This window comes from Anas acuta, chromosome 1 (assembly GCF_963932015.1).
Source record: "Anas acuta chromosome 1, bAnaAcu1.1, whole genome shotgun sequence".
NCBI lineage: Eukaryota > Metazoa > Chordata > Aves > Anseriformes > Anatidae > Anas > Anas acuta.
This window is the reverse complement of record NC_088979.1, coordinates 9,277,299-9,305,155: the sequence shown is the minus strand read 5'-3', so window position 1 is coordinate 9,305,155 and position 27,857 is coordinate 9,277,299. Positions and strand designations below refer to the sequence as shown.

Here is a 27,857-nt window from a genome sequence, read left to right as displayed (position 1 = left end):
ATAATGCTGTGTGATATATAAATATATGCTGGGAATTAGAGGACAGTGAGACTTGAGACTAATTTGCACTTTTAAACTGCAATGGGAACTGTGGTATATGCTAAGAGTGGAATTGTCTACATCAACTGGGCTGCAAGCTGATTTCTACTTACGAAATACTTTGTTTGTGTGACTTGTCTGCCTGTGATGCAGATCTTTTGAAGGCATACCAGAGCCCTAGTCCTTCCTGCAGGTGCTTGCTTCTGCATTTGGCACTGGAGAGGTATTTGCAGATTTCAGAATTGAGAACAGAGTCCAGAACTTTCTTCCTTGGGTTACGATCAGGTTCTGTCTTGTTTATATTCATTCTAGTCTCAAGTCCACATTTCTTTTCTACCAGCTTCATTGGGAAAGATTTAGAATGATCCCATCCCAGCTGCATCCTTTCCTGGAAAAGGAGAGCTTGAGTCAGCCCTGGCCCAGAAGGACCAACAACCAAGGTCTTCTACTCCCTGGTGAATGACCTAATCACAGAGCTATTCTATGGGAGACAGACATACCAACACCAACTATTGTGCTGAAGTTCTGGATTGAACTCAAGTGTCTGCATGTGTTAGGAGTGGTCGAGTTAGACATACTCTCATCAGGAAGGTTGCAAGGGTTTCCTCAGGCAAGAACATGCCAGGGAGTGCATGGCAGCCTGTACTACGCAGGCCTAAGAATTTTTCAACAGAAAATGGACATAGCAAGTTTTCAGTACCTCTAGGATGAGGTACCTCCTGGATTTTAGGTATTCTAATAGCTCTTTAGTATCTCAGAGTAAATTCTGCTTAAACCTGTTTTGGTAACTGTTGTGAGCAGTCTGGATGCTACTGTCATCTTCCATTCATGGCTGGAAGAGTGCGTTTACATTTGGATGCAGAGAGGTCAGGGAGATGAATGCCTAGTTTTTCCTGATCTGTGTGAAAATCTGCCATCTCCCTTCTCTGGGTTTTACTGCATTTTTTTTTTAAAAGCTCTTCTCCACAGTGAAGACAAAAATCTCATGAGACTTAGGACTTGGAGTGAGGCACTTTTCTATGACGATGACAAATCTCCTCTTCCCCTCCTCAGAGAAGTTCTCTGCTTCCATCTTTTCAATTGTGGTGAAGGATACAGGAACATCTGGCCTTATATTGTCAGCTCCTTTGAGTTCAGTCCTGCTTCACTGGAGTTCACTGCAAATCTCTTAGTGATGTAATTGGCAGTAAAATTCTCTTTCATTTAACTTTCAAATCTCTCACTCTTCTGCTCTCTGTATTCCCAAAGGTATGAGGTAACTGAGTTAAGTTAGGCTTTCAACAAATAATTATCTGTAAAATCATCTGAATCCCAGTTTTCCATAAAAGATCAGAATTATCTTCACTGAAGGAATGCAAGGGCAAAAGGTTTAGTTTATGTTGAATTGCAGTCACTGTAAACTTTTATCAAATCCATTTCTGCATCCTGAATTAGAGGCTACTTATGCTATCAAGTGTGTGAGCTTTATGGGCTACTTGTTATTATTATTATTACATTATTCATATGGATGTAAATCATTTATGTTGACTCTTTTTCCTCTGACTGCTTTTCAGGACCCAAGGAAACTGCTTTTTGCTACTGGTAAGTCTGTTGCAAAACTGACTGAGAAAGTTTGCTGCTTCTTGTCATCACTCTTCAGACAAAACATTTTGATCCTTTGTTTGCATGCCATTTGTTATATCTCAGCTAGGTTGAGATGTGTTATTTGTGTTAATATAACCTGGGTTTGCTTATCCAATAGTCAGGAGGGAGGAGTTACATAAGCCCCTGTAGCAGGATGAGCAACATCTTCAAAGCTGTTGTTGTACAGATGAGTCAGTGGAAAATCGTTAGTTTCAAACAGAGATTCTGCATAATATTAAAAGCAAATTCCTAAATGATTCAATTTCTAGAAAAAGAAACATAACTAAAGAGCTGTCTTCTTGCTTCAGCTGGTTTATTGAAGGGTTGTTTTGACTTCAGAGAAATCTAAACTGTTACCCAGGAATCAAGCGCTTATAAAGAGTAAATAAGCAAAGACATTTTTGGTGCAGGAATTTAGAAGGGAGCAGTGTTTGGGTGTGGATGGGTTGCTGTACTGAGTTGTGGTGCTTTACTAGCAGATAAAGGTCTTTCCTTCATGATGTCATCACTTTCACCCTTATTTGGACCACATGCAGAACTAATGACTTGGTCACATTTAGAGCAAGACCCAAAGGAATCTGTCTGAACAGCAGTGAATTTGGGTTGCTGAATTGGGTTGTAGATCTGTCAATCCAAATCAGTTTAGAATTAGCCATCTCTGGGAAAGTGCTTTCCAACCCCCCCCTAGGTGAGGTTTAGATCAGTTAAAAGCAGAGGAAGTGAGAAACTGAAATACTAGAAATTGGTGTATGAGTGAACTGCAAACTGGAAATAGGTTGGATAATTGATGTCTTTAGTGAATCAGTGTCTTGAAAGAGGGTCACCCGTGGAGGAGGGACTACAAGATGGAGAGGGCGAGTATCAGAACAAGCAGCCAGGATTATATTTAGAGTCTTAGATGAAGGAGAAAGACTTAGGGTGAAAGAAAAAACAGTGCAGAGGCTCCATTAAATATTGTCCTAGCTTCTGGGTACACCTTGAGACTTAGGCAGTTGAGCAGAGGACCTGCAAGGTAGAACTCTTTATCCACTGACAGTTAAGAAAATACTGGATTTTCAAGAGTTTGAGCACTGTTTTGCAAAAAGCAGTGGTTCCAAGTTATCTTCAATTTAAAATGACTGGATCACTCCCCATCCTGACAACTGGTAATTGATATTGATTATTTGTACTGTGAGAGTGCCCAGAAAGGGACCAAAATTTTGCTATACTGCGCGCAGTACAAAAAGCAAAAATAGGATCTCACTTTCCAAACAATTCGGAACTGGATTTACTGACTTTTTTTTTTTTTTTTTTTTTTTTTTTATCACAGTGAAGAGAAGGAATAAGAAGGAGCTGGAAGGATTTATGGTGTGCTGGGTTTTCAGATCAGTCCAGGAAAGAAACCTCCTTGCCTGAGGGTGTGAGGGTTACTGTGGGAGGAACAAGTATTCAAGAGTTATAGTTAGTGGAGGAAAATAGTTTTTGCTCTCCTCCCTGTCCCTTTCTCTAAAAATGCATTGATGAATTAGGGCAAGGTTGTAAGTGATTTCATGTGCTCAGTTTGATGGAGAAGAGAGCTGAAGAACTGGATGTAAAAGGTGACCTTCTGTGGCTTGAGTGACAATGTAGGATTCTAGAACAAGCCCTGTATTACAAGTGGATTAGAAGTATTTGTCAAAGGGAAGATTGATTGCATGCTGAATATACAACTAGATTAAAGCAGTAGAAATGAAGAAGGAGGCAGCAGAAAGAATTTTTTATTCAAAGCATTTTTTATTGCAACTGCTTTTAATTTTAACTTTTCCACGAAGGGATGAAATTAATGTAGTCCGTGAAAAAAACTTCCACTGATTGTAGGACCAAGATTTTACCTACAGTTTGTAAAACTGAGGAGTGATTTGGGCTGTGTCAGATTTTGATTATCAAACTTGCTAGTAAGCAGGTGATGAGAAGTTTATAAAAAGATAAGATTGCAAAATGTCTCTTTATCACTAAAAAGTCTAAAAATCACAAGTAATTATTTTTAGAAAATTAACATGATCATATACTATAGCTAAGAACAAGAAAAAGATACTGAACCCTTTAAATCTATAGTTTCACTGTTTCCTTCTAGGAAAGCAGGTTGAGACATTTATATTCTGGCACTAAAATAGCACTTATTTACCTTTGTGTTTAGTGATTGGAATAGTTGACTTTGCTTAAACCTGAACACATGGTTTTTAGGGTGACCAGGGGCTATGCTTAAAAACTTTTAAGAGTTTACATTCTTCAAGAAGTAAAATGTTCCAATGTAATGCTTCATGGCTCTTAGGTTCTTAGTTCTTAATTCAGATTTTTTGCTACCTGGTGTGGCAGTTTTGAAGATAAGGAGCTTATCATTAAAGTGGTAACTCTGGTCAGGATTGTCCAATACATCTTCAGGTTGATGGTTTACTCTACTTTTGGGGTAGGATTCTGCTTTAGGATGAGATGAATCATGCCCTAGAAATACTTATTTTTCTCCTTTGACTTAAAAAGGAGCCCAGAAGAGACTAGTTCTGATATAGCAGTCCGTATTTGAGCAGATGAGTCCAATCCTTAATGTTTTTAACCTTCTCAAATTCTGACTGTAGATCATTCTCACAGACCTTGCTCTGCAGGCAACAATTTCTAGCATGATACAATGCCATAGAGAATAATTTCAGGCTCTTTCTCATTCCAGGATGAAATGGGTTGGCAAACAATTGCAGTGACAGCTTGCATAGAAATTGATTTGCCTGAAATTCAGTCCCTGACCAGGTTTATAATTGTAGTGTTCAACAGATTTTAGGGTTGGGAGTAAAAAAGAAATATAGAAACTTGTACAGTCAGTCTTACAAATAAAAAGACAGGATTAATTCTTAGTTACCTGCTTGGAGACTAATATTATGAGCAAAGGATTACAGGAGCAAAGACTAATGGAAAATCTGTGATGCGTGGTGAAATGCAAGGAAAAGGGTATTTTTCTCTTTGCAAGGTGGAAAATAAGACAATTCTTCACACCATGTGCTCAACAGTAGCTTGATACATGAATTGTCTGCAAGAAATATGTATATGTAAAGTTTGACTGAATCTTGATTTGTATTTCAAATAATTTCTACTTTCTTAAAAGGTTATAGGAGACAAGTATGCCTCCCCACAGTTCAAATGTAAGTTATCATGTTTTTTTAGTTCCAGGTCTGACTGGAGTCTTTATGGTGCTAGTATTATTCCTAATGTGTACAGCTTCTACGTATGCCATCAGGTAAGATATAAACTGATCATTACGCTGAAAAATGTCATTTAAGTAATCATATTCTCGTACTGATTAGAGGGGATGAAGTGCAAGTGTAATATGAGGCAAGAAGTATTTAAATGAATGTTAAAAATAAGTTTTCTTGCCTTTTTTTTTTTTTAACTAGTTTGCAGCTAAATTAGCACAGTGATTTTTCTATTTCCAAATATACAAGAACTGATTCAATTGCCTTCAGAGAAAAGCTTTTTTTTTTTTTTTTTTTTTTTTTTTTAAGGGACATGCTTAGTTAAAACTGTAGACCTTTAAAATTTTGAATAGTTCCTTTTTCTTGTTTAGTTGGTACCAGGAAGCAATAACTAAGCATATGGAAAGTTCTGTCCAATGTATAAATTAGGTCATCTGGAAGAAAAACAGGATGATATTTTTATCTTGATTATTTTCACCAATTATTTGTAACAACAAATTAAATCAGCAACAACAAAACCAAACAAAAAGAAAAGACAATTAAAAATAAAATAAAACAAACAACAACAACAACAAAAAAACACCAGCAAATCTAACCAAAACAGAACTGTGCTGCTTAAGTTGAATGTTGCTATTTTAAAGCTCTGCTTCTCGTTATCAAATATGTTCTATTTAATGTAGATGATGCTTTTGAAGCTGAGTGTGTTATTGGCTCAGAGTAACTGCAGGGATTTCTAGAGGCTTGGTCCTCCGGTGGGTTCACATTCTGCACCAACATTGTTGAACATACATTGTAGTGCTTTTAAGTGACTGGTATCTTGCAGGATCTAGGCCAATGTGGCAGCCTTTTATAGGCTTCTGGCACTGAAGCAATCTTTGGTGAATTCAAAGACTGATTATACATGTACATCATCTTGATTCAGCAAGCACTGCGTGATATTTTGATTCAGTATCTTAATTTAAAAGATGTTCTTTTGCTGTGAGCTAGTTAATTTGAACTTTGTTGAACTAATCTATCTTCTCTGAGAAGTGGTGTTATAAGGTGTTGGTCAAAGAAAGCAGTTCAGCAAATACTTGTGCAACTTCCCAGCCAAGGGGACTTCCAGAACTGAGATTTCTGTGAGGAACTGGAGGCTACAGAAATACAGGATAAGACTGCTACACAAGATGTCAGGCTTGGTTGCACATTACATAGTTCACACAGATGCCTCTACTTGCAAAAGAAAGCCAGTTTTGGGAAGATGGAAAAATGAAACAATTACTTCACACTGCAGCAGTAAGCCAGAACAAAGTCCTGTTTTCTCCAAGGCCATGATAAATTAGAGAAAAACAAACAAACAAAAAAAGGAAAACCCACAGTATTTATTAATGATTGGGAAACTTAGGAAAAAATATATGTAGTTGTAAACGTATTCTTGGAAATAATAATTTTACGGTTCATGCAAAAAAGCTTTCCATCTTTCCAAGTTACATGCTTGTTATTTCCTTCTTCAATTACTGTAACTGCAAATGCTTTCTTGCCTTTCTGCCACCTAGCCAGCAGAATCAAAACCCTGAACAGATCATCTGCATCTCCTATTACTATAGCAGTAATTCTTACTTAGAAATTTTATCCTGGCTTCTCCCTCAGGCGTATGGCTCAAGCTTGTCTTTGTAGTCTGTTTTACAAAGAAAACAAGTTTCCATGTGCATCTGTCTGTCTCTTCTCAATCTCCTCAGTTACCTAGTAATGGCTAAACTCATGCTATGGTTTTAGGAAAATTAACTGTAAACTTTCATTGCTTATCCAAAACTTTTAAAAAGTATTTCTGAGTGTGTTATACTATCCTGGATTTCAGCCCTAGTCCACTCTTGCACACTAAATTGCTTAATCATTTCTTCCTTCACATGTACGTTCTGAAACTTTTCTGTGCATGATTTTCATTCCATTTTCATGTCTTTACCTGTTCAGTAAACTGTATGAATAAGTATTAGGAGGATTTAATTAGTTGCTAATGGTTTAAAGGGGGAAAGTCAGTGTCATTTGAAAAAAAAATCCTAGTTTTTTTACCATGTCATACCTGAGAATCAGACCACCATTTTTTTTCAGTATTTGTTGGAAAGGTTATGAAGTTACCAGAAAATCGAATAAATCATGTGCATAAATGTTGACATTTCAGGTAACTTTCAAATAAATGTTGCTCAAGAGCATTTCCATTTAATATAATTGCTGGTAATTTTGGAAACCGTGTATTTAAAGAAACATTGAAATGTAAGTGGCTCCAATGCCATTTCTTTTTATAATCAAATATGTCCGTATTCAGTTCCATCTTCTAAACTACCACATATATCTTCTGTTTCAAAACTATCTGTAACAGGATTAGAAACATTTTTTCCAGAACTGTGCTGTTCACTGTATCCCTTTAAAAGCACCACAGTCTTCTCATGCATTTCAAGTTAACTCTTGCAGACCTTGACCTGCCAAATTCTAAAGTAGGTTTACCAAAATTAAAATTAAATATTCAATTTGATCTCAAATTTTCAGGAAGTTGGGTTGCTAGGAAAAATATTCCTTCTTTAATTAGTATCTATTTTAAGCCCTAAGAAGAAGTATGTAAAATAATCAATGTTTTGAAGAGTTATAAAAATATAATAGTTTTACGATGTAGATTGTTGAATGTACTAGAATACTGCATATATCTGAAGGACACAGTTTAAAAAGGATACAATTAAGAAAAATATAAAGATTAAAATGTCCCAGTAAGAGGTTAAAGGATCTTGACACTTTTAGTTTAAGTAGGTGAGGCTGAGAGGACTTGATTACATTTGGGGAACTTGACACATGTAAAGAACCAACATGTTATTACAGAGGTATCTGCAAGAAAGTTGAAGAAAAGGTGAAATGCCCATGTCTGGAAGCTGACATTTCGACATATTCAGACAGAATATGTATATTTTAATCAGTGATAACAGTAAGTTAATGACAAGTGTTGAAAACTTGTCAGAAGTTGGAATAGACTGTCCAACTGTCCATCTCTGAAATTTTGAAAACTTGGTCCATTCTGAAAACAGTGCTCAAGATTCAATGAAAATGAGTTTGGTGTGTAGCTTCTGATATAGTAGCAATATGCCAAATTAAACAAGATTCCTAAGACCTGTTTGCAGTCTGGGCATAAAGGATATTCTCTCTGCTTTCATCTTACTGATACTCACTCTCACAGCTCCTTCGAGATACTGATGAATAAGTACATGGAAATGCCTACCAGGGTGCGGGAAGTTAGAAATAGTTTAAGAAGTCTCAAGGAAGAAAAAGTTAGTATGATGCTCAACTGGGGAAGGATGGTGGGATGAAGGAGGTTTTTTTTTTCTAAGCACTTTTCAGCTGCTGGGTTGCTTAGAACTGCCCTTACTTGGGTTTTCTTCTTGGTTGCCCTCCGACAGATTATCAAATGGTTTTTTCTGCCTTGAAAAAGGACACAAATCGTGTATTGACAGAAACAAATCAAGTGTGCATTTGAGGTGTATCAAAACAAGTGTAGCTAACTATTTATGTAAAAGACTGTAGGAGGGAGAAAAATATCTGAAAAAGAAAGTTATGTCTGAAGAGTAGCTTCTTGAACGATGTTATCTGAGTTAAAGTTGCTTTTTATTAAATAGTTACTTTGGCTTGAGTCAGGGTAGGGTTTTTGTTTTGGAAGGGACTCCTACTATGCTGTGTAGTGGGAAAGATGTTTGTGTGCTATGAAGTAGAGTATTTTCTTAACCATTTGGTTGTGTGTTTTTTTGGTGACTATTTTTCTCAAGAAAATGTGAACGGTCTTAACACAGAACAATTCCAGATGGGCATTTTCTTTGGTCTTTGGTTGTTTTTAAATTTACTAATGAATTACTGATGAAAGGAAATCCTCTTTCCCTTTCCCCTGTCCTGATCCTAATAGTGGTAGTATTTCTGTTCATCCCAAGGCCATCAGTCCCAGAGACTCACCATATGCAGCCCTCCAGCCCCCCAAAATTCCTCTGCCTGTCCTCTTTTTGCCTTCTTGGTCTAGTTTCCTTTTCTCCTGTATCTCGTTCTGCTCCATACCCTCAGAAGTTTCCTTTCCCACCAGCCTTTCTGCTGCTACTTGTTAGTATTCAGTTGAGGCACAGTACGCTGCAGCCCTGTATTAGGGCAAGGAGAACACAAGGAGGCACTCACTGTGAAGAGGTTGACTTCTGAGCCCAGAAGCTGAAGAACTGTTCTAGCAGTAAGGATCTGGTAGAGACTCTGTATGACTTATGAATGTAGGGAAGTTTCCTAATCTGGGGAGAGGTCTTCAGCTGGCTCTGAGCTTCCATGTCCTGCTCTTTTCCTTAGCTTTTTACTTCTGTGCCAGTCACCTGTTCTTCTCAACACTTAGCTGTTTGCAAATGCAGTGGTTTTGTAGGAATACAAACTGGGCTTTGACTATTCTGTGACTCCGTGCTGAATAATAATGTGCTGTGTGCACAGATCTGCTTTTAATTAGCAGTGATTCTGTCTGAGTGCAATAGCATTGAACCATGGTTTATTCTTTTCAGGATTTCAAACTATGACATCTTCTGGTATACACACAACCTTTTCTTTGTCTTCTATATGCTGCTGATGCTGCATGTTTCGGGGTAAGTAAATGAAAAACACTGTCCCTTTTCCTGAAGCACGGCATAAAGACCTGTTTCCTTGACTGTTACCTTTCCTGAGATTGCTTGTGCACAAAGGGCCAACCTCTTATCCAGATGCCATCAGTCATCTTCAGTTCTTCAGCAGGTTATTATTTAAATAAAGTTCAGACTGTAGCTTGGAGAATCATGTGTTACTACAGCCAGCTAGCACAAATTTCTTCGCTTTCAAGTTTGTTTATTGTCCATTTTACCATTTTCTTGTGGGAAATCAAGATAACATTATTACTTCTTTCTGCCCTCTCTAACCTGGCTGTTGAGAGGAGGATGTGAAGTTACACATCCCTTTCTCTTTCCTCTCTGCCTTCCATTTTGACTCCTACGGAGGTGGAAGGAACAGCCTCTCAGTAATTATTTCTTATTGCTATATTACAAAATTTATTAGTTTTTCATCTTATTTTCACAAACATCAGATGTTGATGTGCCATCAAGCTGATTCCTTTTGGTCAGATCTGTATCTGGAACAAACAAGCCCAGTTCTACCGCAAGGCAAAACAGCTTCCACAAGTTATGCAGTGTGAAAATCTGGTCCGTTAATATCGGCAGAGCTTCCTCTGGGGATATAGGCGCAGAGACTGGTATAGGGAAGGGGTGTTGGAATAAGGTTAATTTCATGTCATCAAGTATCTACTGCAGCATGGAGTGCTGGAATGTCTGCACAGCGCTGAGTACTGCTGTTTAAACAGTGAAAGGTAATTAGGCCTAGCCAGATCACAGTAGGAATATGTTGTTGAACAACATAAATGCAGCTTGAGATCTGGTGAATTGAAATAATGAGTTGAAAACACTGAAACTCCTGGATGCAATTCCAGTTTTTTGTGTGTTTCGCCCCCCCTTTTTTTTTCCTCCTTTTTTACCGTGGCATAGCTCTTGTTCATAGTTGAAGAACATGGATTTAAACTGTTCTTACCTTCCTGGGTCAGGATGAACTTTCACTACTAGAAATTATTCTAATTTCTTCTTGAAAACATATGGTGATTGAGATCTTCTAACCTCCCTAGACAATCTGTTTTAATGATTAACTTTTGAGTATTTTTGTGCCCATTTTAAATCATCTTCACTGTCTTTTCCTTTGCCCATTGTCTTCTCAACCATGCTGCTAGTTCATGAAGGAAGAAGTCCAGTTGGAGAAATTTGCAAACCAAGGCTGCAGGAATATACCAAATACTAAACAGGCATCTCCTCGTACAGATCCTCCTTCATATTGAAGTGGAAAACCTTTCAGTGTGCATTGAAAAGAACTGAGTGGCAGATAAAAGTGAGAGAAAGATGAGTCATGAAGAGTGGGAGTCAGTTCAAGTTTAACTTGCCTAAATTTAGGTCTCTACATGTTCTCTAAGCGTCTGTCTCCCATTATAGTCAAATGAGTTCTAAGAAATATAGTCAATGGAGCCTGAAGAATGCTTCAGCTAACCTGCTGCTACAAAGATCTACGTTCAAGTGAGCTGGATTGAGTTTTTTGCGCTCCATTGGTTATATTGATTGGAAGATCTCTTCTGAGAATAAGGAAATTTAAGCTCCCATGTGTAGGTGTCCAACTGACTCCTACGTGGCAAATCTAAGAGATTTGCAGATGCATAGTCAGTTACTCTACACAGCAAGTTGTTTCCTGTGACTGGATGGTGTAGACAGGTTGGATAAGGATTTACCTGTCTTGGAGTGTCTCCTTTGGAGTATTTTCACAGTATTCTTGTATTCTTGCTTTGTTTCAAATTACTATGGGTATGTTCTTTCCTCTTTTTCTGGGTAGCGAAGCAATTCGCAGCCATATATAAAGTGGCATGATTCATCTGTCAGTTGTTATTGGTGTGTTCTTTCCTCCTTACCCTAAGAGAGAGGGGAATCTTTCAGAGACTTATCCTTAAAAACTTTCCTTCCTCTTGTACTCCTTCCAACATGACTTTAAAATATTTTAGTGGCTAAGGGCTTACTGCATATCTACATTAAATTAACTCTATTTTAAGCCTGCAATAGCAACAGCAAAAAATAGTTTGTGCAAAATAAAAGCTTGATGTTTCTATTACCAACGTAAGGAACTATAAAACCTACAAAATATTTGGAGTCAAACCTTCGATGGTTTTCATTTGGTATTACTGTGATGTTTAACAGGTTATGCTGGTTAATTGGAGCTGAGAATAAGGTCTTTGTGCTGTCACCAGAGTTATCCAAGGATTTATCTTTGGAAGGGAGAAAATTCTTAAGATTCTACCCAGGCATTGACCTTTAGTGGAGTGAGGACCCCTTAAGTAACTCACCTTGATTTGAGCAGCGGAAGTTGGATGAGAGGATAGGAACAGTGTAATTACCTATAAAAACCTCTAGACCATTGACATCTAGCTTGTCATCATAAAAATCTAAAGAAACAGTAATATAAGGTTTCCAGTTGTAGCCAGAAGTGAACATTGTCTCTGTTTTAAGGGTGGAAAACTGGGGTAGAGTCTGATGTATGCCCATGTGAATAGCCTACATGCTCAGCCTATCTGCTGCTTCTGTGTGTCTCTCATCTCTCCTTTCTCTCCCATTTTTGTTTGCTAAAGATATGTTTTTCCTGCTTAGTGACATCCTTACTGAGTTTTTATAGATTCAAATATTGTACCAAATGAATATATGAGGATATATCTTAGGCCCTAAGAGTTGTGCAGAACTTGACCTTTCTGGGTACCAACCTTGGGTGTGTAGGACCACTTGCATTTCCTTGACATCTTCAGAAAGGGAAGTCGTTGCAGCTGCTGTTACAGGCAGCTTTGTTATCCCGGTTTGCCACTCAGCTAGCATGTTTGTAATAGTTTAAACAAGCTAGAGATCATTAGAGGAGATGCACATGTTTGCAGTTCAGTTATTTGTGTCACAAGAAAAACTTTGAATCCTCTTTTGGGGATGTTCAGAGGCCAGATAAGCCGTGTGAGTAGCTGGCAGGTGTGTGCATGAGGCTGATTGGAAAAATATCACATGTGCTGTGATTTCCAGCTAAATCCATGAGGCACCATAATGTTTATGGAGCGGGGAGCTAGCATAATGCTCAGGTTATCTGTCACTTTGCAACTGTGCAATGACCAACAGCGATGGCAGATGCAAGTGATAGGCATGATTGGGCAATAAATACAGACAGAAGCATGGGTGTAAGCATGCGAATGCTTCCCAAGTGATTCTCCCAGGGTTGGACGTGGAGTTGAGAGTGAGCAGGATTAAATTCCAAGCTATACGTTACTCACTGGACCATACGGGAAGCATGTTATAGCTGTCAGGGCTGCATTTCAGCAGGGAAGGTTGCCAGTAGCCTGTCAGAGCCCATTTAAGCTGGGAATGTTTTATATATCCTACGTCCTTCTGTTCTTGTGAATTAGACTGTCACCGTTCCTGTTGTGTGTGTATGTTGGGGAGAGGAGAGGAAAATTTGTTCTTACGTGATTGTGTACTTGAGGTAAGCCTTCACCACATGTCCTATTGCTCATCAGACATTGTGCCAATGGGCCTTATTTCCCATGCAGCACCATCCTATCTGGCTGTCATTTAGTTCCTCATTTATTTTTTAATATTCCTTCTTGTGTTTTACCTGTTAAGAAATTTATATTTGGAAGAAATAATAGTAACAGAATTCCTCAGACGTACTATTATAGGTTCTTCCCATCTTTCAATGACTCACGCACACATTGAAATATCCGAGTGTCACAGATTTCCTTGTCTTTCTTGATAGTTTCTAGGTGCAGTTGCAAAATTCCCACTTCATTTTAGTATACATCTAATTTCATCTTAAAAAACAAGCATGGAGTTCACAAAATAATTTGCAGGATAAGAGAGGTTCGTGGGTTATTGTGCAGGACTTTTCTTTTTTCCTTCTTTCCTTTTGACAAGATAGTATTCAAAGGAGCAGCAGTGCACACAAATTAGGCTGTTGTGTGCAAACCTGATAAACACCAGGTAGTGGGGACATTCCTGCAGTTTATGATGTGGCAACTTAAGATGTTTCTGCTACTGATTGCCTTAAAAATCGGGGCTTCCTGACTGTAAGGAGAATGAGTGAAAACAGCCTGAGCGTGAATGAACTGGAAATGTGATTATTTATTTTTTCTTCAAGGCTCCCACAATATCTCCCTCTTTCAAGCAATACTAAGCTTGAGGCTGTTCAGTGGGGAAGGGACAAGTAAGCTGGAAAAGTTGAACCTTGCCTCTAGCAACAGAAGGCTCTGCAGTTGCAAAGCCTCTATCTGATTAAAAGTCCTGAAAGCAAACTGAATAAAAATCCTTACAGAAGTTGAGCCTTAAAACTGCTTTCTAAAATCCTCTCCAAATGAAAAGAAGTGGCTTGGTTTTGGCCATTACTTCAGTGTCTTTGTTATTTTTCTTTTCCTGCAGGGGTGTGCTCAAGTACCAGACCAACTTAGAGGAACACCCTCCTGGTTGCTTTAATCCTAACAAAACACTCCGAGAGAACATGACAGTGCCAAAGGCTTTTGAAGAGCCGTTTCCTAACCATACTACTGAACCTTTCCCAGAGGACTTATCAGTACCAGAACCCTTTGTACAAAATAACTTTATGAGAATTTGTTCCGAGGAACCCAAGTTCCAGTCACACTTCCCAGAGGTCTGTATGATCCGACGTTTCAGGTATTACAAGCCATGCCAAGTCTTTCAGTCAGCCATAACCACTAATTATTGCTTTCCCAGACCAGATGTTTTAATAATGGAAAATATTATTAAAACCTTTTCAGGCATTCAGAGATTTGGTGGGGAAAAACAATCTCTATTAAACGTTGTATTGCATTATTATGTGCCTAGAATAGGCTGGAAAAATATCAAGAGATTGGCTGTAATGTTCTTTTTTTGTACAACATGGTAAGAGATGTATTGGTCTTGCTATAAATGTGACTTTAAATTACAGTGTAATACTTCAGAGCAAACATTTATATAACATATTCATTAGGCCCTTTTGTATGCATTGTGTGGCATTAATAAATTGAAATAATCAAACTCCATTTGTTCTCTTTTTCGCCATGCAAGTCCTAATATGCATTTTTGGGATGCAGTTGATTGTGGTTTGGCTTTGTGTAGCCTGTTTGCAGAGAATAATACTACACGCAGTATGGGTAAATGAATATGATGACAGTGGGGACAGAAAATCCTTTTTGTTTTCCTTTTTTTTTTTTTTTTCCCTTTTGTTTCTTTATGTTTTGTGCAAAACAGCTTTTACTTCATCCAAATTTACTCATTTCTTTTAAGAAAAGATGAGCAGGGCTGTATTGGCAAGTAGGCTGAGGAGGTTTGGGAATGCTGTCTTCACAAAGCCTAAGGCCCACCATTCAAGGTGGCCTCGTAACAGACCTCACAGGAGTTTCTCTTTATTATTATCATTGTTTTCTGTGTGAATCACACATGTCCCTTACTAGCTGCAGGGGGAACCCATTTTACTATTGATCATGTATTCATAATAAAAAACAGCCAATGCTACACTAAAGTCTTCCAACAAAGTCCTTTGGATTCGTATTTTGTTGTGGTAATACCAAATTATGTGGCAATAATGGCAATGTGTATCGGACTCCATATGACCCAGGCAGTGTTTTCCATGGGGCTTATGATGCCTATTATAGAGTGATCTCTGGGGGAAAAAGGAGCCATGGAAAGAAATGGCCACTCTGTTTTCCTGGCAGCTTGTAACTTTATCCGAGAACTTTGATGTATTTGAAAGTTTTATGCACTTAGAGATACCAGCTCTGAAAAAACAGCTCTGCAGTGTGCTTAGCTCCTGTGAGCTACTCAGGTTCTCAAGGCCAGAGGTGCTTGTGGAAATTAAATACTAATTGCAAGAGATGCTGATGGGTAGCTTCTAGATTTGAGAAGGGTTGAATGACTGAGCAGATGTGGAATTGATAGTTAGCCCTGCCATAAACTCTTAATAATTGACTCTGGGGATGGGATCTTGGCGAACAGACACAAATGTCTCCATCTAAGCTGGTCACCCCGGGCTCCCTATGTAGTCTGTGCAGAGACACAGGCACTTGCAGGGCCCCATTTGCCTACCATACACATCTTCCACAGGGGCAAATGAACTGTGCTTCAGAAGTGCCCTTTTTTCTCCCTTGTCTCGTTTAATACAAGCATAAATCCTATAGCATGAGGATTGCTTCTTCGTTAATGTTTTTGCCTATACTTGAGATGATAAAAAGAAGGTAATAGTCAGATAATATTGCAAATCAGACAGTGTTCTTCCTTAAAGGTTAATCAGTTTTATAGTACTCCGGTCTGCTAGATTTTGAAACAGGGTATGTACTGTGTCATTCCCTGCTGAAACCAGTTCCAATCCAACTACATAAAACCAGAGTAACACGGTCACAAATGAGGTCATTAGCATTTTCTTCCTGATTAGTTTTATGATTGAAATCATTTGTGCCTGTGGAAGATGCTGCCAGTTAGACTGACTAAGCCCCCATAACATGCTTGGATTTCTGCATGTGGAAGGGTGTGGAGATTTCTTGTGATCAAACACTGTTCTGCAGTAGATGAGAAATGGGGTTCTGCAGGCATTCATGTAGTCTTGAAACTAGAAAACACAAAATGAAAAGCCCTTGAGGTAACTTTGCTGTTCTCCCATAGACCTGGTTTTGGATTTCTGGACCTCTCTGCTTGTACTGTGTAGAACGGCTGTACCGCTACATCCGCAGCAATAAGCCGGTCACAATAACTTCAGTGATAAGCCATCCCTCCAATGTCCTTGAAGTAAGGATGATCAAAGATGACTTCCAAGCAAGGCCTGGCCAGGTGAGTTAATGGGCATCTGATAAAAAATCACTCTTGCTCACATAGCATTGTCTTCAGGGATAACTTTCATGTTCTATGTGCTAATCCATCGCTGTGTTTTGGACGTCTTTTCCATCTCTTACTCTTTTCCGGTCCATTTTATTTCAGTATGTTATTCTACACTGTCCGAGAGTGTCTGGACTGGAAAGCCACCCATTCACCCTTACAATGGTAAGAAATAAGAGTTTTTTCTGTACTTTTCCATTTATTTGTATTTGGTAAGCAAATGGTATTTATTGCTTTCAAGGTGAAAATTCCCTTCAGAGTAGTTTTTATGTTTCATTTATGAGGGTACCAATGAATATGAAATGGAATGATTATTATGTATGACAGTACTGAATACATATTTAATTTTCTCCACTATTGAGAAAATGATAATGGGAACTTTTTTCAAAGTCTTCCGTAAGTGGAAAACAATAAAAAATAAATAAATAAAATCCATGTGATTTTGATTATTCAATTTCATAAATGAGGTTTTAACCATCTGTTTGTAGACCTTAGTATGTAATGAGCACAAACTCTAATGAATTTTATTTTTTTTCCTGTTAAGTGAAACGGAAAGAGATTCTTGCAACTGCCTTTTCCAGGGTTAAAACAAACAAACAAACATCTTTTTCTCTTAAAAAAAAAAAAAAAAAAGTATTAAAATAGACTTATGCTTTATTTTTATATTAAGAGAGATATTAGTGACTTAAAATAATATGAGTGAAGTCGTATAATGGGATTATTACTTAAACAGCTCAATTTATCTAGAATGGGAAGTGGGCCCTATGGAGATATACTGGAATAAGTTGAAATTGTAAATAAATAAATAATATACCTGAAGTTCTCCAGGAGTGAACAGTGCAGAGGCCTTGGAATTTCTATGGCCATATTACAATACTGCACTGTCTATGTTGTTATAAAAAGCAATGTAAGTCTGAATATTAGTGACAGCGTTGTCCTTTCACTGGCAATAAACAACTAGGTCCTGTCCACTTTCAGTTCTTTGGCTTTGTTTGGTTTTGTTCTGTTTTGATTTGATTTATCTAAATGCCAAGCAGGCAGGCAAGTGCTGTCACAGGTGAATCCACACTGATTTCCACAAAAATAGATTTTGTGCTGTAAATCTGGCAGTGAATCTCACTTAGGAAAAGCAGCTTCTATATAGCTTGGCCAAGCAATATTGACACTTACATAGCCTGATATTTGCAGAATTTTTCTGGCTATTCACATAACCAGTAGAAAGCAGAGGCGTGTGCTATTTATCTGTTGTTAACTCCAGTAGGCAATTTTTAAGGCACACTACAGAGTCCCTAAAGATAACTAAATATGCAATGCTGGAAAATGATGTGCATTGCAGTACTGATGGAATGGTAGCTGGATCTTTGTGCAGAATGAGTCAATTGGTATTTATTTATATTTATGATTTGTTTAGCAATCAGAAGATAAATTTAAAGCACTCAGCATAAACCTCAGATTGCTCTTTACACTCATTTGGCACTAGCATAGCTATGTTTAATAAAGCTGTGCCCGTTCTATACCACTGGACACATCTCATTTAAATGCTAATCTCAAAACATCTTGTTCTTATTTTCTGACTGTCCAACTCAGTGGAAGTTTAAATAATTGTTATAATTTGATTATTAGTAATAATTGCACAGTTTGGAAAATACGGGGCTCTTACGAAGATTAATCTTGCTTATATTAGGACACTGCTAAAGCAATGGATAGTGTGATATTGACTTTGAGAAATAATGTCATCAAAGTATTAGGCCTGGTTCAGTAGTCTTTTTTTCTGGCAAAACTTCTTGGTTTTGATTTTTTATTTTTTTGGTCAGAAAAAAATACTCCTGACATGAACCTATTGGTTTAGATCACAGGATTAAGTTAGTTAGGGTGTTGTATTAAAGTCGGATTCTTTGCATGAGTTGAGGATTTCATCTGCTATTTAAAATGGCATAATATAATATTGGATGTTATAAAAAATGAGTTTTGAACAAAAATGTAGATCTAGGAGCTATGGAAAACATCTCTTGTTCTGAGTTTTCTGAGTGCATATAAATAACTCATTTATATTCAGATATGATGCAGTTTCTTCCAGTTAGATACACAACTAATTGAAAAATTACAGTTGGTGTAATTTTTACACTTATATTAAATATGTAATATTAGAATTGGCAATTTTCAGTTCGTTTTCACAGTGCATTTTATTCTAAATATATAATACTCTACCTGGCAATTTCTGTTCATGCTCAGTGCTTTATACTTTGAAGTGCAGCAATATCTGTCAGCATCACAGTATATCGTTCAAGATTGCGTACATGTTTTAACTATTATAAGATATGAAATTACTGCTAGGTTAGTGAGTCTCACTTTTATTGCCACAAACATATTTCAGTGGAACGTCAACTGTGCTGGAGAAAACGCTATTATTGGGTAAATGGCTGTTTTATAGCATCATAAGGATTTGAAATGCCTGGGTTTATGGCAGTCTTCTTGCCCAGCTTAAGGAGGGGACAGTCATTTCCATATATCTTTCTAGGTCGCAGAATATGCCTTGGGCTGCTGTCTTGCTTAGAAAGCTTTGTTTTTTTTTGGTCTAATACTATGCCAGACATGGGATTGTGCTTATGGAGTGTGTAGGCAATATCTTAACTTGGTATATTTTTCGTGCTCCCATCTGACCTACTTGTCATTACCAAGCAAGTTGGAAAACTATTACTGCTGCTTTTATTCGGTGAAGGTAATGCCAGGGTTATTTTCTCGGCTGGGGTAGGAGCATGGGGCTCAGAGATGTAGTGAGAAAAGCGTGAGGGAGTGTGGGGCTTCAGGTCCTGAGGTGCAGTGCAGCGATGGCTGCAGCAGACCTACAGGAAGGCCGAAGCTTTCTTCCCTGGCACCAGTGTCCTGCTTAGGTTCTGTGTGATGTCCTATATAAGCTGTTAAACCATCTCATCTTGCCTGGAGCGTGCTTAAAAGAGAAGTGACCGGTTCAGGCATATCACAGCGAGGACTGTAAGCAAAGCGGAAAGGAAGGGGTGAGGCGGCATGAAGGAGTTGTGCAGATGTTTTACTAGTCCCTTCCCTTCTTGGGGTTATGTAATATTTACAATTTAGCTCAGTTTCTTACATAACGCCGGGGTGGAGGAAAACACTGGGAGGCTGTGTAAAGGGCCTGAACCTACTCCCATCACACTCTGGCAAAGCTCCCATGGATTTCAGTCAGAGCCAGAGGGAGCTCTGAATCTCAACCAAGTGAATGTAAAGAGGTAGGCATTGTTCAGAAATGTGTGCAGTGGTGTTTGTTTTCTTTTCCTTTTTGTCAATTGAAAGCATTCTTCACCCTGATGGAAGGAATGAGCAGAAGTAATTGGTGCAAAAGGCACACAGGAATTTGGAGGAACAAAACTTCCGTTCCTCTGAACTCAGAGCTGCCAGTCTGATTTCCTTGCTAACCTGTGACCTGACTCTGCTGTTAGAGGCTTTGTGTGATGGAATCATAGAGTGGTTTGAAGGCCATCTGGTCCAAACCCCCTGCTCAAGCAGGGACACCCAGAGCAAGTTGCCCAGGAGGCAACTTTTTTTTCAAAAGCCCAGGGGGCTTTTGAAGCCTCTCTGGGCAACCTGTTCCTGTGCTCTTTCACCTGCATAGTAACGAAGTGACTCCTGATGTCCAGACGGAACCTCTCATGTTGCAGTTTGTGCCACTGCCTCTTGTCCTGGCACTGGGCACCACCGAAAAGAGCCCGGCTCCATCCTCTTTACTTTCCCTTCAGGTATTTAGAGAGGTTGATGTGATTCCCCCCTGAGCCTCTTCTTCTCCAGGATGAACATCCCCAGCTCTCTCAGCCTTTCCTCACAGAAGAGGTGCTCCAGGCCCTTCATCAGATTGGTGGCCCTACATTGGACTCTCTCCAGTAGCTCCATGGCCATCTAGTACTGGGGAGCCCAGAACTGGACCCAGCACTCCAGGGGTGGCTTCACCAGTGCTGAGCAGAGGGGAAGGCTCACCTCCCTCAACCTGCTGGCAATGTCACTCATCCACTCTAAAGTTCAGCACTCAGAGATCCCATTTTTCTCATGATCATTGTGGAAGCTGGTATGTTGGAGCTCTGTTTTTGAAGCATGCTTCCACCGTTTTTTATTCACCTGTGTTTATTCCTTGACTTTGTTATCCATTGAAAAAGCTTTGAATGGTAACATAGGATGACCCAACTCCTGCAGGTGACCTGCTGACCAATTCTAGGTATTGCTGTGAGCTACTCTTCATATTGTCTTCATTGTTCCATCTGATTTGATTTCACTTTAACAAAACACTTTCTATTAAACATTTACTTTTTTTACCAGTTTCCTTGTTACTACACACAACTGTTACTGTTCTCTGTATAACTGTAAAATTTGTATGCCCTTGTGTCTTTACTTATTTTAGTTAGGATACTATTGCATCTTACAATTGCATCTGAACAGAATATAGTCAGCCCCAAGATATTTCAGTCCATAATGGAGATAAATATTTTCAGTAAATCAATCTTTTATCTACTCAGGGCTTTTCAAAGGGACAAATTAATTTTACATGCTTCTATTTAATGAACTGAGGAGATTTGAGGAGATTTGGTTTTCAGACCAAGTGTAGAATATGGTCTGGAGATCAGACCACTTAAGAGATTGGGTCTGTCCCATAGATAAGAGGAACCTAAAGAAACATCTTCTCTTTAGTGTTTTGCTTCCAGACTGACATTTCTTGACATTATTTCTGTGGAAAAGTGCAGAACTCATCTGCTGTTGAATACAGTTTAAATATTGTCATCTGTAGCATTCTTTAAAGCCCATGGAAAAGAAAACATGTGTCAGTAGTGGTACCAACATCTAGTAGTCAGATGGCCCTTCACTGCAGTTCAAGTATCCAAAACATTACTTCCACTTTCTTTAGTATACAAGGGTCAGAAATAATCTGCACTTCTTTCCAAAACTAAAACAAATTGAGTTTCTGGAGTTTCTCCTTTTTTGCTGTTGATGTTTTACATCTTAGATAGCATTCAGTTCTTCTGACTTCATTATGGTTTCTCTTCATTTTAATCTGTATTGATAAGAAGAGACTAAGGGTTGTAGTTTATGGTACCACTGATTTTCTTTCCACTCCCATCTTACATTTTCCACTTAGTATTGAGTTCCCTCTCTTTCCAGACACTTAACCACACTCCTGATTATTTGCAGCAGCAAGAAACCGTTTATGGCTGCGTGCTTCCTTTTCTTTTTTTGCTAATGAATGACTTTAGAAGTAGATTCCCACTTAAAATATACATTAGTGTCTTACCAGAAAAGGTGACTTCTCTTGTACATTTTTGGAATTGCTTCTTGCATTGGCATGCACTAATTGGCAGTAAGCCCCTTGGAAATAGTCTTATGTTTTGCGGATGTTCAGTGCTTCAGAAGATGTGCTAGGTCCTTTCATGTGGTCTCTACTACAGAGTTGGTGCAAGCCACGAACTCTCACAACTCTGCAGTTTTGACAGCTTGTCTGCTAAGACTCGTGTCTATTCCCAGCACCTCATAAAGCTCAGGAACCATAGCAATGTTGATTTGCTTGTGGCAAAAGAAGGTAGGAAACAATTACATCGCTTCAGATGGAACTCAGATTGTGACAGACCAAATGACAGCAACAAGAGTTGAATTCTTCTAAATCTGGAGGTGGCTGACATCTGAGGTTTGGTGAAAGCTGCTCTGCAACAAACATCTTCAAATGCAGGATCAATTAATCCTCTATTCCATATTTGTGATGGTTTTGATAGCCACAATCTACTTCCATACTTCCATTTCTTTTTGGAATTGAAATCTACATTGCATGGTGGGAGATACTTTATTGCTATTGTGGTGTGAATTCAGAGCTCGTTTCAACTGCTGGGTGAATAGCTTAAAGGTTAAAATACTTCCCTCTGGTGCATGCAGAGAACAGTGTTAACATTTCAAAACTGTTCTTTCAGTGGATACCATTTCTAAACCAGAAGTATCGCCTCTGAGGAGGAAAGAAAACTTAGTCCAGATGGTACATTGAGTAGTGAACTGAGTCTTTCATCAGAGCTTCTTTACTGCTGCTTTTTATGGTGGCAAATATGCAAGAAAGCCTAGCAAGAACTGCAGTGATTGAATGACTCAGTTTGCTGTATGCTCTTTGTTGAAGTTGAACTGCTATAAAAAGACTTCATTAAATTTTGTTTTATGGCAACAACATAGATCTACTATTTGGAATACTGTTGTGTTGTGTTTTTTTTTTTTTTTTCAGCTAAAATTTTGCGTTTCAAAGGATTGCCTCATTTCTTACAATTGCATGTGTGTATACTAAATTAAAATATACAAACATTATAAATTAATAGGCTTTTCAGGTGTTTTGACACCTCACCATAACAAGAGCGAAGTATTGCCTTAGCACCCAAGAAACAAGAAGTCAGAGTTTTATGCATTGTATGATTGTATGTAGACACTGAGGAAATACCGCCTCTATAGTGGCACTGTCAGTGTACAGGAACAGGTGAAGGGAAGTGCTTTTGGCTTGCCCATTCTTCTGTGGTATGAGGGAGAGAGACCTTTTCAAGAGACATTCAGGACAGAAGCCAAGAACTTAAGTCCTCTGAATGAATTGCATTGACTAGTGAAGGTGCTAGAGTGCATGCTGGAGATGCTGTGGGTGCTGGAGAGGAGGGAGACTTTAGGAGTTTCTGGGATCTCAGTTCTGCACTGTGTGATTTTCTAGTGATTTCAGTGAACTGACCTCAATTTCTTTCTTCACTGAAATCACTCAGGCAACTAATCCATATTGAATTTCTCTGAAATTCAGGATATCATTTTGTTGGAAGTGATAAAACTGTAAATCTTAGCCCACTAAATTCAGTCAGAGAAAAGGATTACCTGGTCTATGTAGGTCAGCCTTCACTGCCTGACTTCATGTAGAGATTTCATTCCTTTCACTATCATTTCTCCTGACAAGCACCATTGATAGGATTCCTCTTCCCCTCCTGCAGTTCCCCTTTACGCATCCAGAATCCCTTTTGGAAACAGCTAAAAAGTCACCCATTATTGAGAAAATAGTTAATTTAAAGATGTTCATCTACATTGTAAGAAATTGACTCTCTTTGTAGAGGAAGAGTATGACGTCCTTTATCCTGAGAACAGTGGAACCTTACATATGTTGAGTGAATGCCTGTGTACTTCACTTGCCTCTAGAAAGCTGTCCAGGACCTCATTTGTCATTGAAAAAGATATATATCCTGAGCTTGATGTCTTTTCAAATGGTACTGTTTTAGTATTGGAGTTGTCCCTCAGAAACTTGTTCTTAAAATAAAATCATATGTGTATCTCAAGTTAATCTTGCTGATACTCAAAAGCTTGCGTAAACTCTTGTGGAGCTTTCTTTGTGTCTGTGTTCAAAATGTACTCTGCGTATCCTCTCCGATGAGTAGTTCACAAGACAGAATTAACAGAGGAAGATGGCATGGAAGTGGCACGTATAAAACAAAAAAATAAACCAAACCAGAGCACTCAACGCTCCATGTCTTTATGAAATACCTGCTCTATATTAACATCAGTGGTTGCTGCTTCAGATCTTGCAGAGAGGATCACCTACCAGCAGCAAGTAGAATTCTGTTTCAAACAAGAAGTGCTCTCCTGTGTTATAATGTGCTCTGATTTCTCCCACATCAGTGCTGCATAACAAAACTGCTTTTAAATCCAACTGAAGTTGAATCTGGAAGAGTAGTAATGAAAAGATTCAAGAAATTCTGTCCTTTTGTTGGTCTCTGTCTTTCTTCAGAGATGGTTAATTGGAAGCAGATCACATGAGGAGGATGCGTAATGCAACATCTTTCTTCCTTTGCTTCCACCATACAGTTCAGTATGAGTAAGAAATGAAAAACTACTCAGGGATTGAATTCTTCACTCATGTGCATGGATGGCCAAGTCTTTGCTATGACGTTTACTACACCAGACAAGACTGGGGGAGGTTCATGTGTGTGTTTTTAGTCAGTCACAGCTGAATTTTGAGGAAGGGAGAGGGTAAGTTTGCATATGCAGATATGCAGATTTACAGAAAAAAATCCAAATATACGTTACTGAGGAAGAGAACATTGTTTGATTCATATCCAAATTAAAACTGTAATAATTACTGAACCCCAGGCAGAGAAACTCCTAAGTCCATTAATCATCTCAGAATAAGTAGGAGAATTAGCTGAAAGAGGTTTCTGCATGTACATGACAAATTATGGTACTGAACCTACATGTCTCTAAGCCATTGTTTATTTGTACATTTTCTACCTGTAAGTTTTATTTATTTATTTATTTCCCCAGTGAATGACTTGTCCTTATTCCCTCCCTATCTCTGTTTAAATCCAGATACCAAATGAATTTGGTCAGGATGGGATTACAAGCCAATAGCTGTGATGTGCCCATTTACAGTTTGGGGCTGTTAGAAAGAAGGTCTCAGCAAATAGTACATGAGTATAAACAACAGTGTTACTTGTTGTAACATAGTTGATTTTATAAGAGAAAAACAGTGTTTTGTAGAGCCAAGATTGTCTTTATCCCTGGGTAATCTAGAATTCATCAGTGAGGGTACGAACAGTTTATGGAGTTGATGAAGAAACACATGCGTTGTACCATAAACTATTCACTGCAGGAAGAGCCTAGGAGCAAGACTGTGAATAACTATATCAAAAAAACTGAGAAGTTATTGGAAGTTTGCCTGAGTAAAAAGTATGTAAGGACATCAAGAGCTAAGTTCATATTGACAGACAAATACAATAAAAACAGTCTAACATGATGACATTCTAGTAAGCTTTGTTAAATATCTTATGCAAATGGTTATGAAACTTGGCTTTATAAGATGATTTACGGAGTGTTTAGGGAGATGCAGATATTGTGAAGTATCTTGCTGGCAAACTGAAGAAATCCCTAGAGCATGTCTGCTCTTCATAGAAGTAGAAAATCTAGCAGCTGCTTGACAAAGAATTTAAGTAAAACAAAAATAGAATAGATTAATCTTTCAGATGCCTTTAAGTACTTCCTTAGACTTGTTTGTTTGGTTTGTTTGGCTTTAGGCTTAATAGTTTTGGGGTCTGTATAAAAACCCTAAGTAAACATCCATTTTCATTTAAATCTGATTCTTTTGGATTGAGGGAACAAAGAAATTGTTACATCCAAGTTCACTAAATCCTATGCCTTCCTTCTGCAGATGCTTTAAACAGAAGGTGTCAGATCCCTCTCAGGAGCAGTTTTATTTTTTGATATTGTAAAAGTAAATTTACAAGATATAACAAGTCTCTACTGACTTTAGCAGAGAAGTTTTTCTCCCATCAGAGGCAGTGCTTTTAGGTTAGTTTCTAGGTTAGGTTATAGAAAGGTCTAGGAAGTAAAGGAGAAACCTCAAGATGAAAAAGAGAAACGGAACTTCTGAGCATTAGTACAGTTAATACGTGGATGAAGTATTAAAGGAAATGGAACACCCTCTCTCTTGCTGTCTTAAAATCAAGAGGCAGCTCACAGTGTCTGCTTAGGGATGATGGAAGGAGCCTGTGGTGCCATTCCATTTCCCTGCTCATGCATTTGTCAATTCAGGGCGCTGTTGGTTGGCACTAGGTCTGGTTGCCCTTGGAGGACTCAAAGAGGCAATCCTGGGCAGAAACACTGCTCGGCTGCCTTTTGCTCTGTCAGGGACAAATGCCTGCAGTACAGTAGTGGTTTGTTTTAACCACTAGCTAGCAACTTGAAATGCCTAAATTATATGGGCTGAATATTGCTAGGATTGATATATTTTTACTACATTATAGGAAGCGTAATGCATCTGTTGGGGATGAAGGAGTAGACTGCAAGATTTTTACCTTGGTTAAGCTGCAGCGTGTAAGTGTTGCTTAGTAGTGCATCTATAGCAGCAACAATTTATGGGGTGAATCTGTTGCAAGCTTACTGTAAAACAAAGACTTTGCCTATTATTTAATTAATATGAACATCAATTTCTGAAATGCAATACGAAATCTGTTAGGTATCTCAGACCTCTCAGAAGTCTTTTCCAAAGTCTGTGTTTGAATCTCCACTTCCTCTTTGGACATTTCACAGCCTCAGGGGCTGATCACCTCTGAAATCTGGCATTGGCTGTGTAAAAATAGAGCTATTTAAAGTTAATATGTATTTTATTTACAATTACTGGTCTATTTACAGTCATAAGGCATTTTCTGCAGTAAAAATTCATGTTTTTTTCTTGGCCCAAGAGTGAAATCAAGGAACAAATGCTCATAGATTGAGATTTAAAAAAATGTTTTGAATACTGAGAGTAATTTAACAACTGTAGGCTGCCGGGAGTGAAGTAGCAAATGCTGAACTCTGGACTCATAGGAATTAGAGGGTGTGGGTTTGTGGTTTACATTACAGAAGTTAGACCCCAGATGACCAGAATGATCCTTCTTGGCACTGCAGCTGACCACTGATGCATCCTGAGCATCCCACAGTGTTGCGGTGTGTTTTTTCCACTAGCCAGCCTGCAGGTGTCTGGGGTTGGACAACAAGGAGTATAAGGGAATGGAAAGTGAAAGGCAAAAGTGCTTGGGATATGTTTCTGCAGCTGGACTGCTTACAAGAAGCTAGCTCTGCAGTGGGAGGGCTCTGGCTGAGGCAGTGAGTATTCATTGGTGGTCTTGTCTCGATCACCCAGACACCCTTGATACTTAAATCACGTTCCATAGTTAGGATTTCACCACATTCGGAGATGTTATGATGTCTGCTAATGTCTGCCAGTAAGGTTAGTTGCAAGGCCAAGTCTCTAACAGCGAGAGCTGTTAGACAAAATCTAAGCTGTAAAGTAACCCTAAGCAGAAAAATAAACAGAGCCATTTTAGACAATCTCCTAGCCTCTGAGGCAGAGATGTGTTTAAAAGAGAAATGCTGCACGTGAACTTTATTTCCCTTGAAATTTGCTTTGTATGGGATTCATTAGTTAAAAGAGGGGTAGCCCAGTGTAACAGAGTTCACCTCCTATGAGTCAGACTGAAGTCTAGCTACTATTTTTTTGGCTACCTTTATATAGCATGCCTGTGTTTGTCATCACTCCTCTTCATTTTCTAATGTCAGGATGAATCATTCCAGGAATGTTTATATCAGTTCTGTATGAAGCCAGACAAGCTACAGCTTACTGAGCTCCTGACGTTCATGTTTTCTTGTCAGTTGACAAGTTCTGCCTCTTTCATGTCTTTTATGTGCTTTCCTTGATCTGTGCAAGGGCTTGTCTGAGTCAGGAACAAGGATGGGCTGAAGGAGCAGGGGGCTGCAGCACAGCTGGTTCTCGCTGGCAAGACAGCAGAAACGTGGAAGCAGAGCAGGGGTTCAGCAGTGTTTGCAGTGCCTGCCAGGGTATCTGCAAACTCCATATTAGAATCATATCATGTGGTGTGTTTTTTTTTTTTTTTTTTTTTTTTTCCCAAAGTGAAAGCTTCCTTTGAAGGGCTTTCCCTTTGTTTGAACAAATTCTGCAGTGATCTTTATAGTTCTTGACACTGGAGAAGATGAGCTT

The 27,857-nt window shown here is 38.6% G+C and overlaps 1 protein-coding gene across 7 annotated transcripts in view; it reads left to right on the top strand.

Annotated features, from left to right (window-relative positions):
• Nucleotides 1–27,857, top strand: part of NOX4 (NADPH oxidase 4) — a 122,589-nt gene that overhangs the window by 16,702 nt on the left and 78,030 nt on the right. For 6 of the 7 annotated variants that reach the window (XM_068668510.1, XM_068668573.1, XM_068668760.1 and 3 more), the window contains exons 6-11: nucleotides 1,593–1,620; nucleotides 4,831–4,903; nucleotides 9,398–9,478; nucleotides 13,889–14,117; nucleotides 16,124–16,288; nucleotides 16,436–16,498. In XM_068668510.1, coding sequence (XP_068524611.1) covers nucleotides 1,593–1,620; nucleotides 4,831–4,903; nucleotides 9,398–9,478; nucleotides 13,889–14,117; nucleotides 16,124–16,288; nucleotides 16,436–16,498 — 639 coding nt within the window. The remainder of the gene's footprint in view (nucleotides 1–1,592; nucleotides 1,621–4,830; nucleotides 4,904–9,397; nucleotides 9,479–13,888; nucleotides 14,118–16,123; nucleotides 16,289–16,435; nucleotides 16,499–27,857) is intronic. The other variant, XM_068668686.1, reaches the window with a different exon arrangement.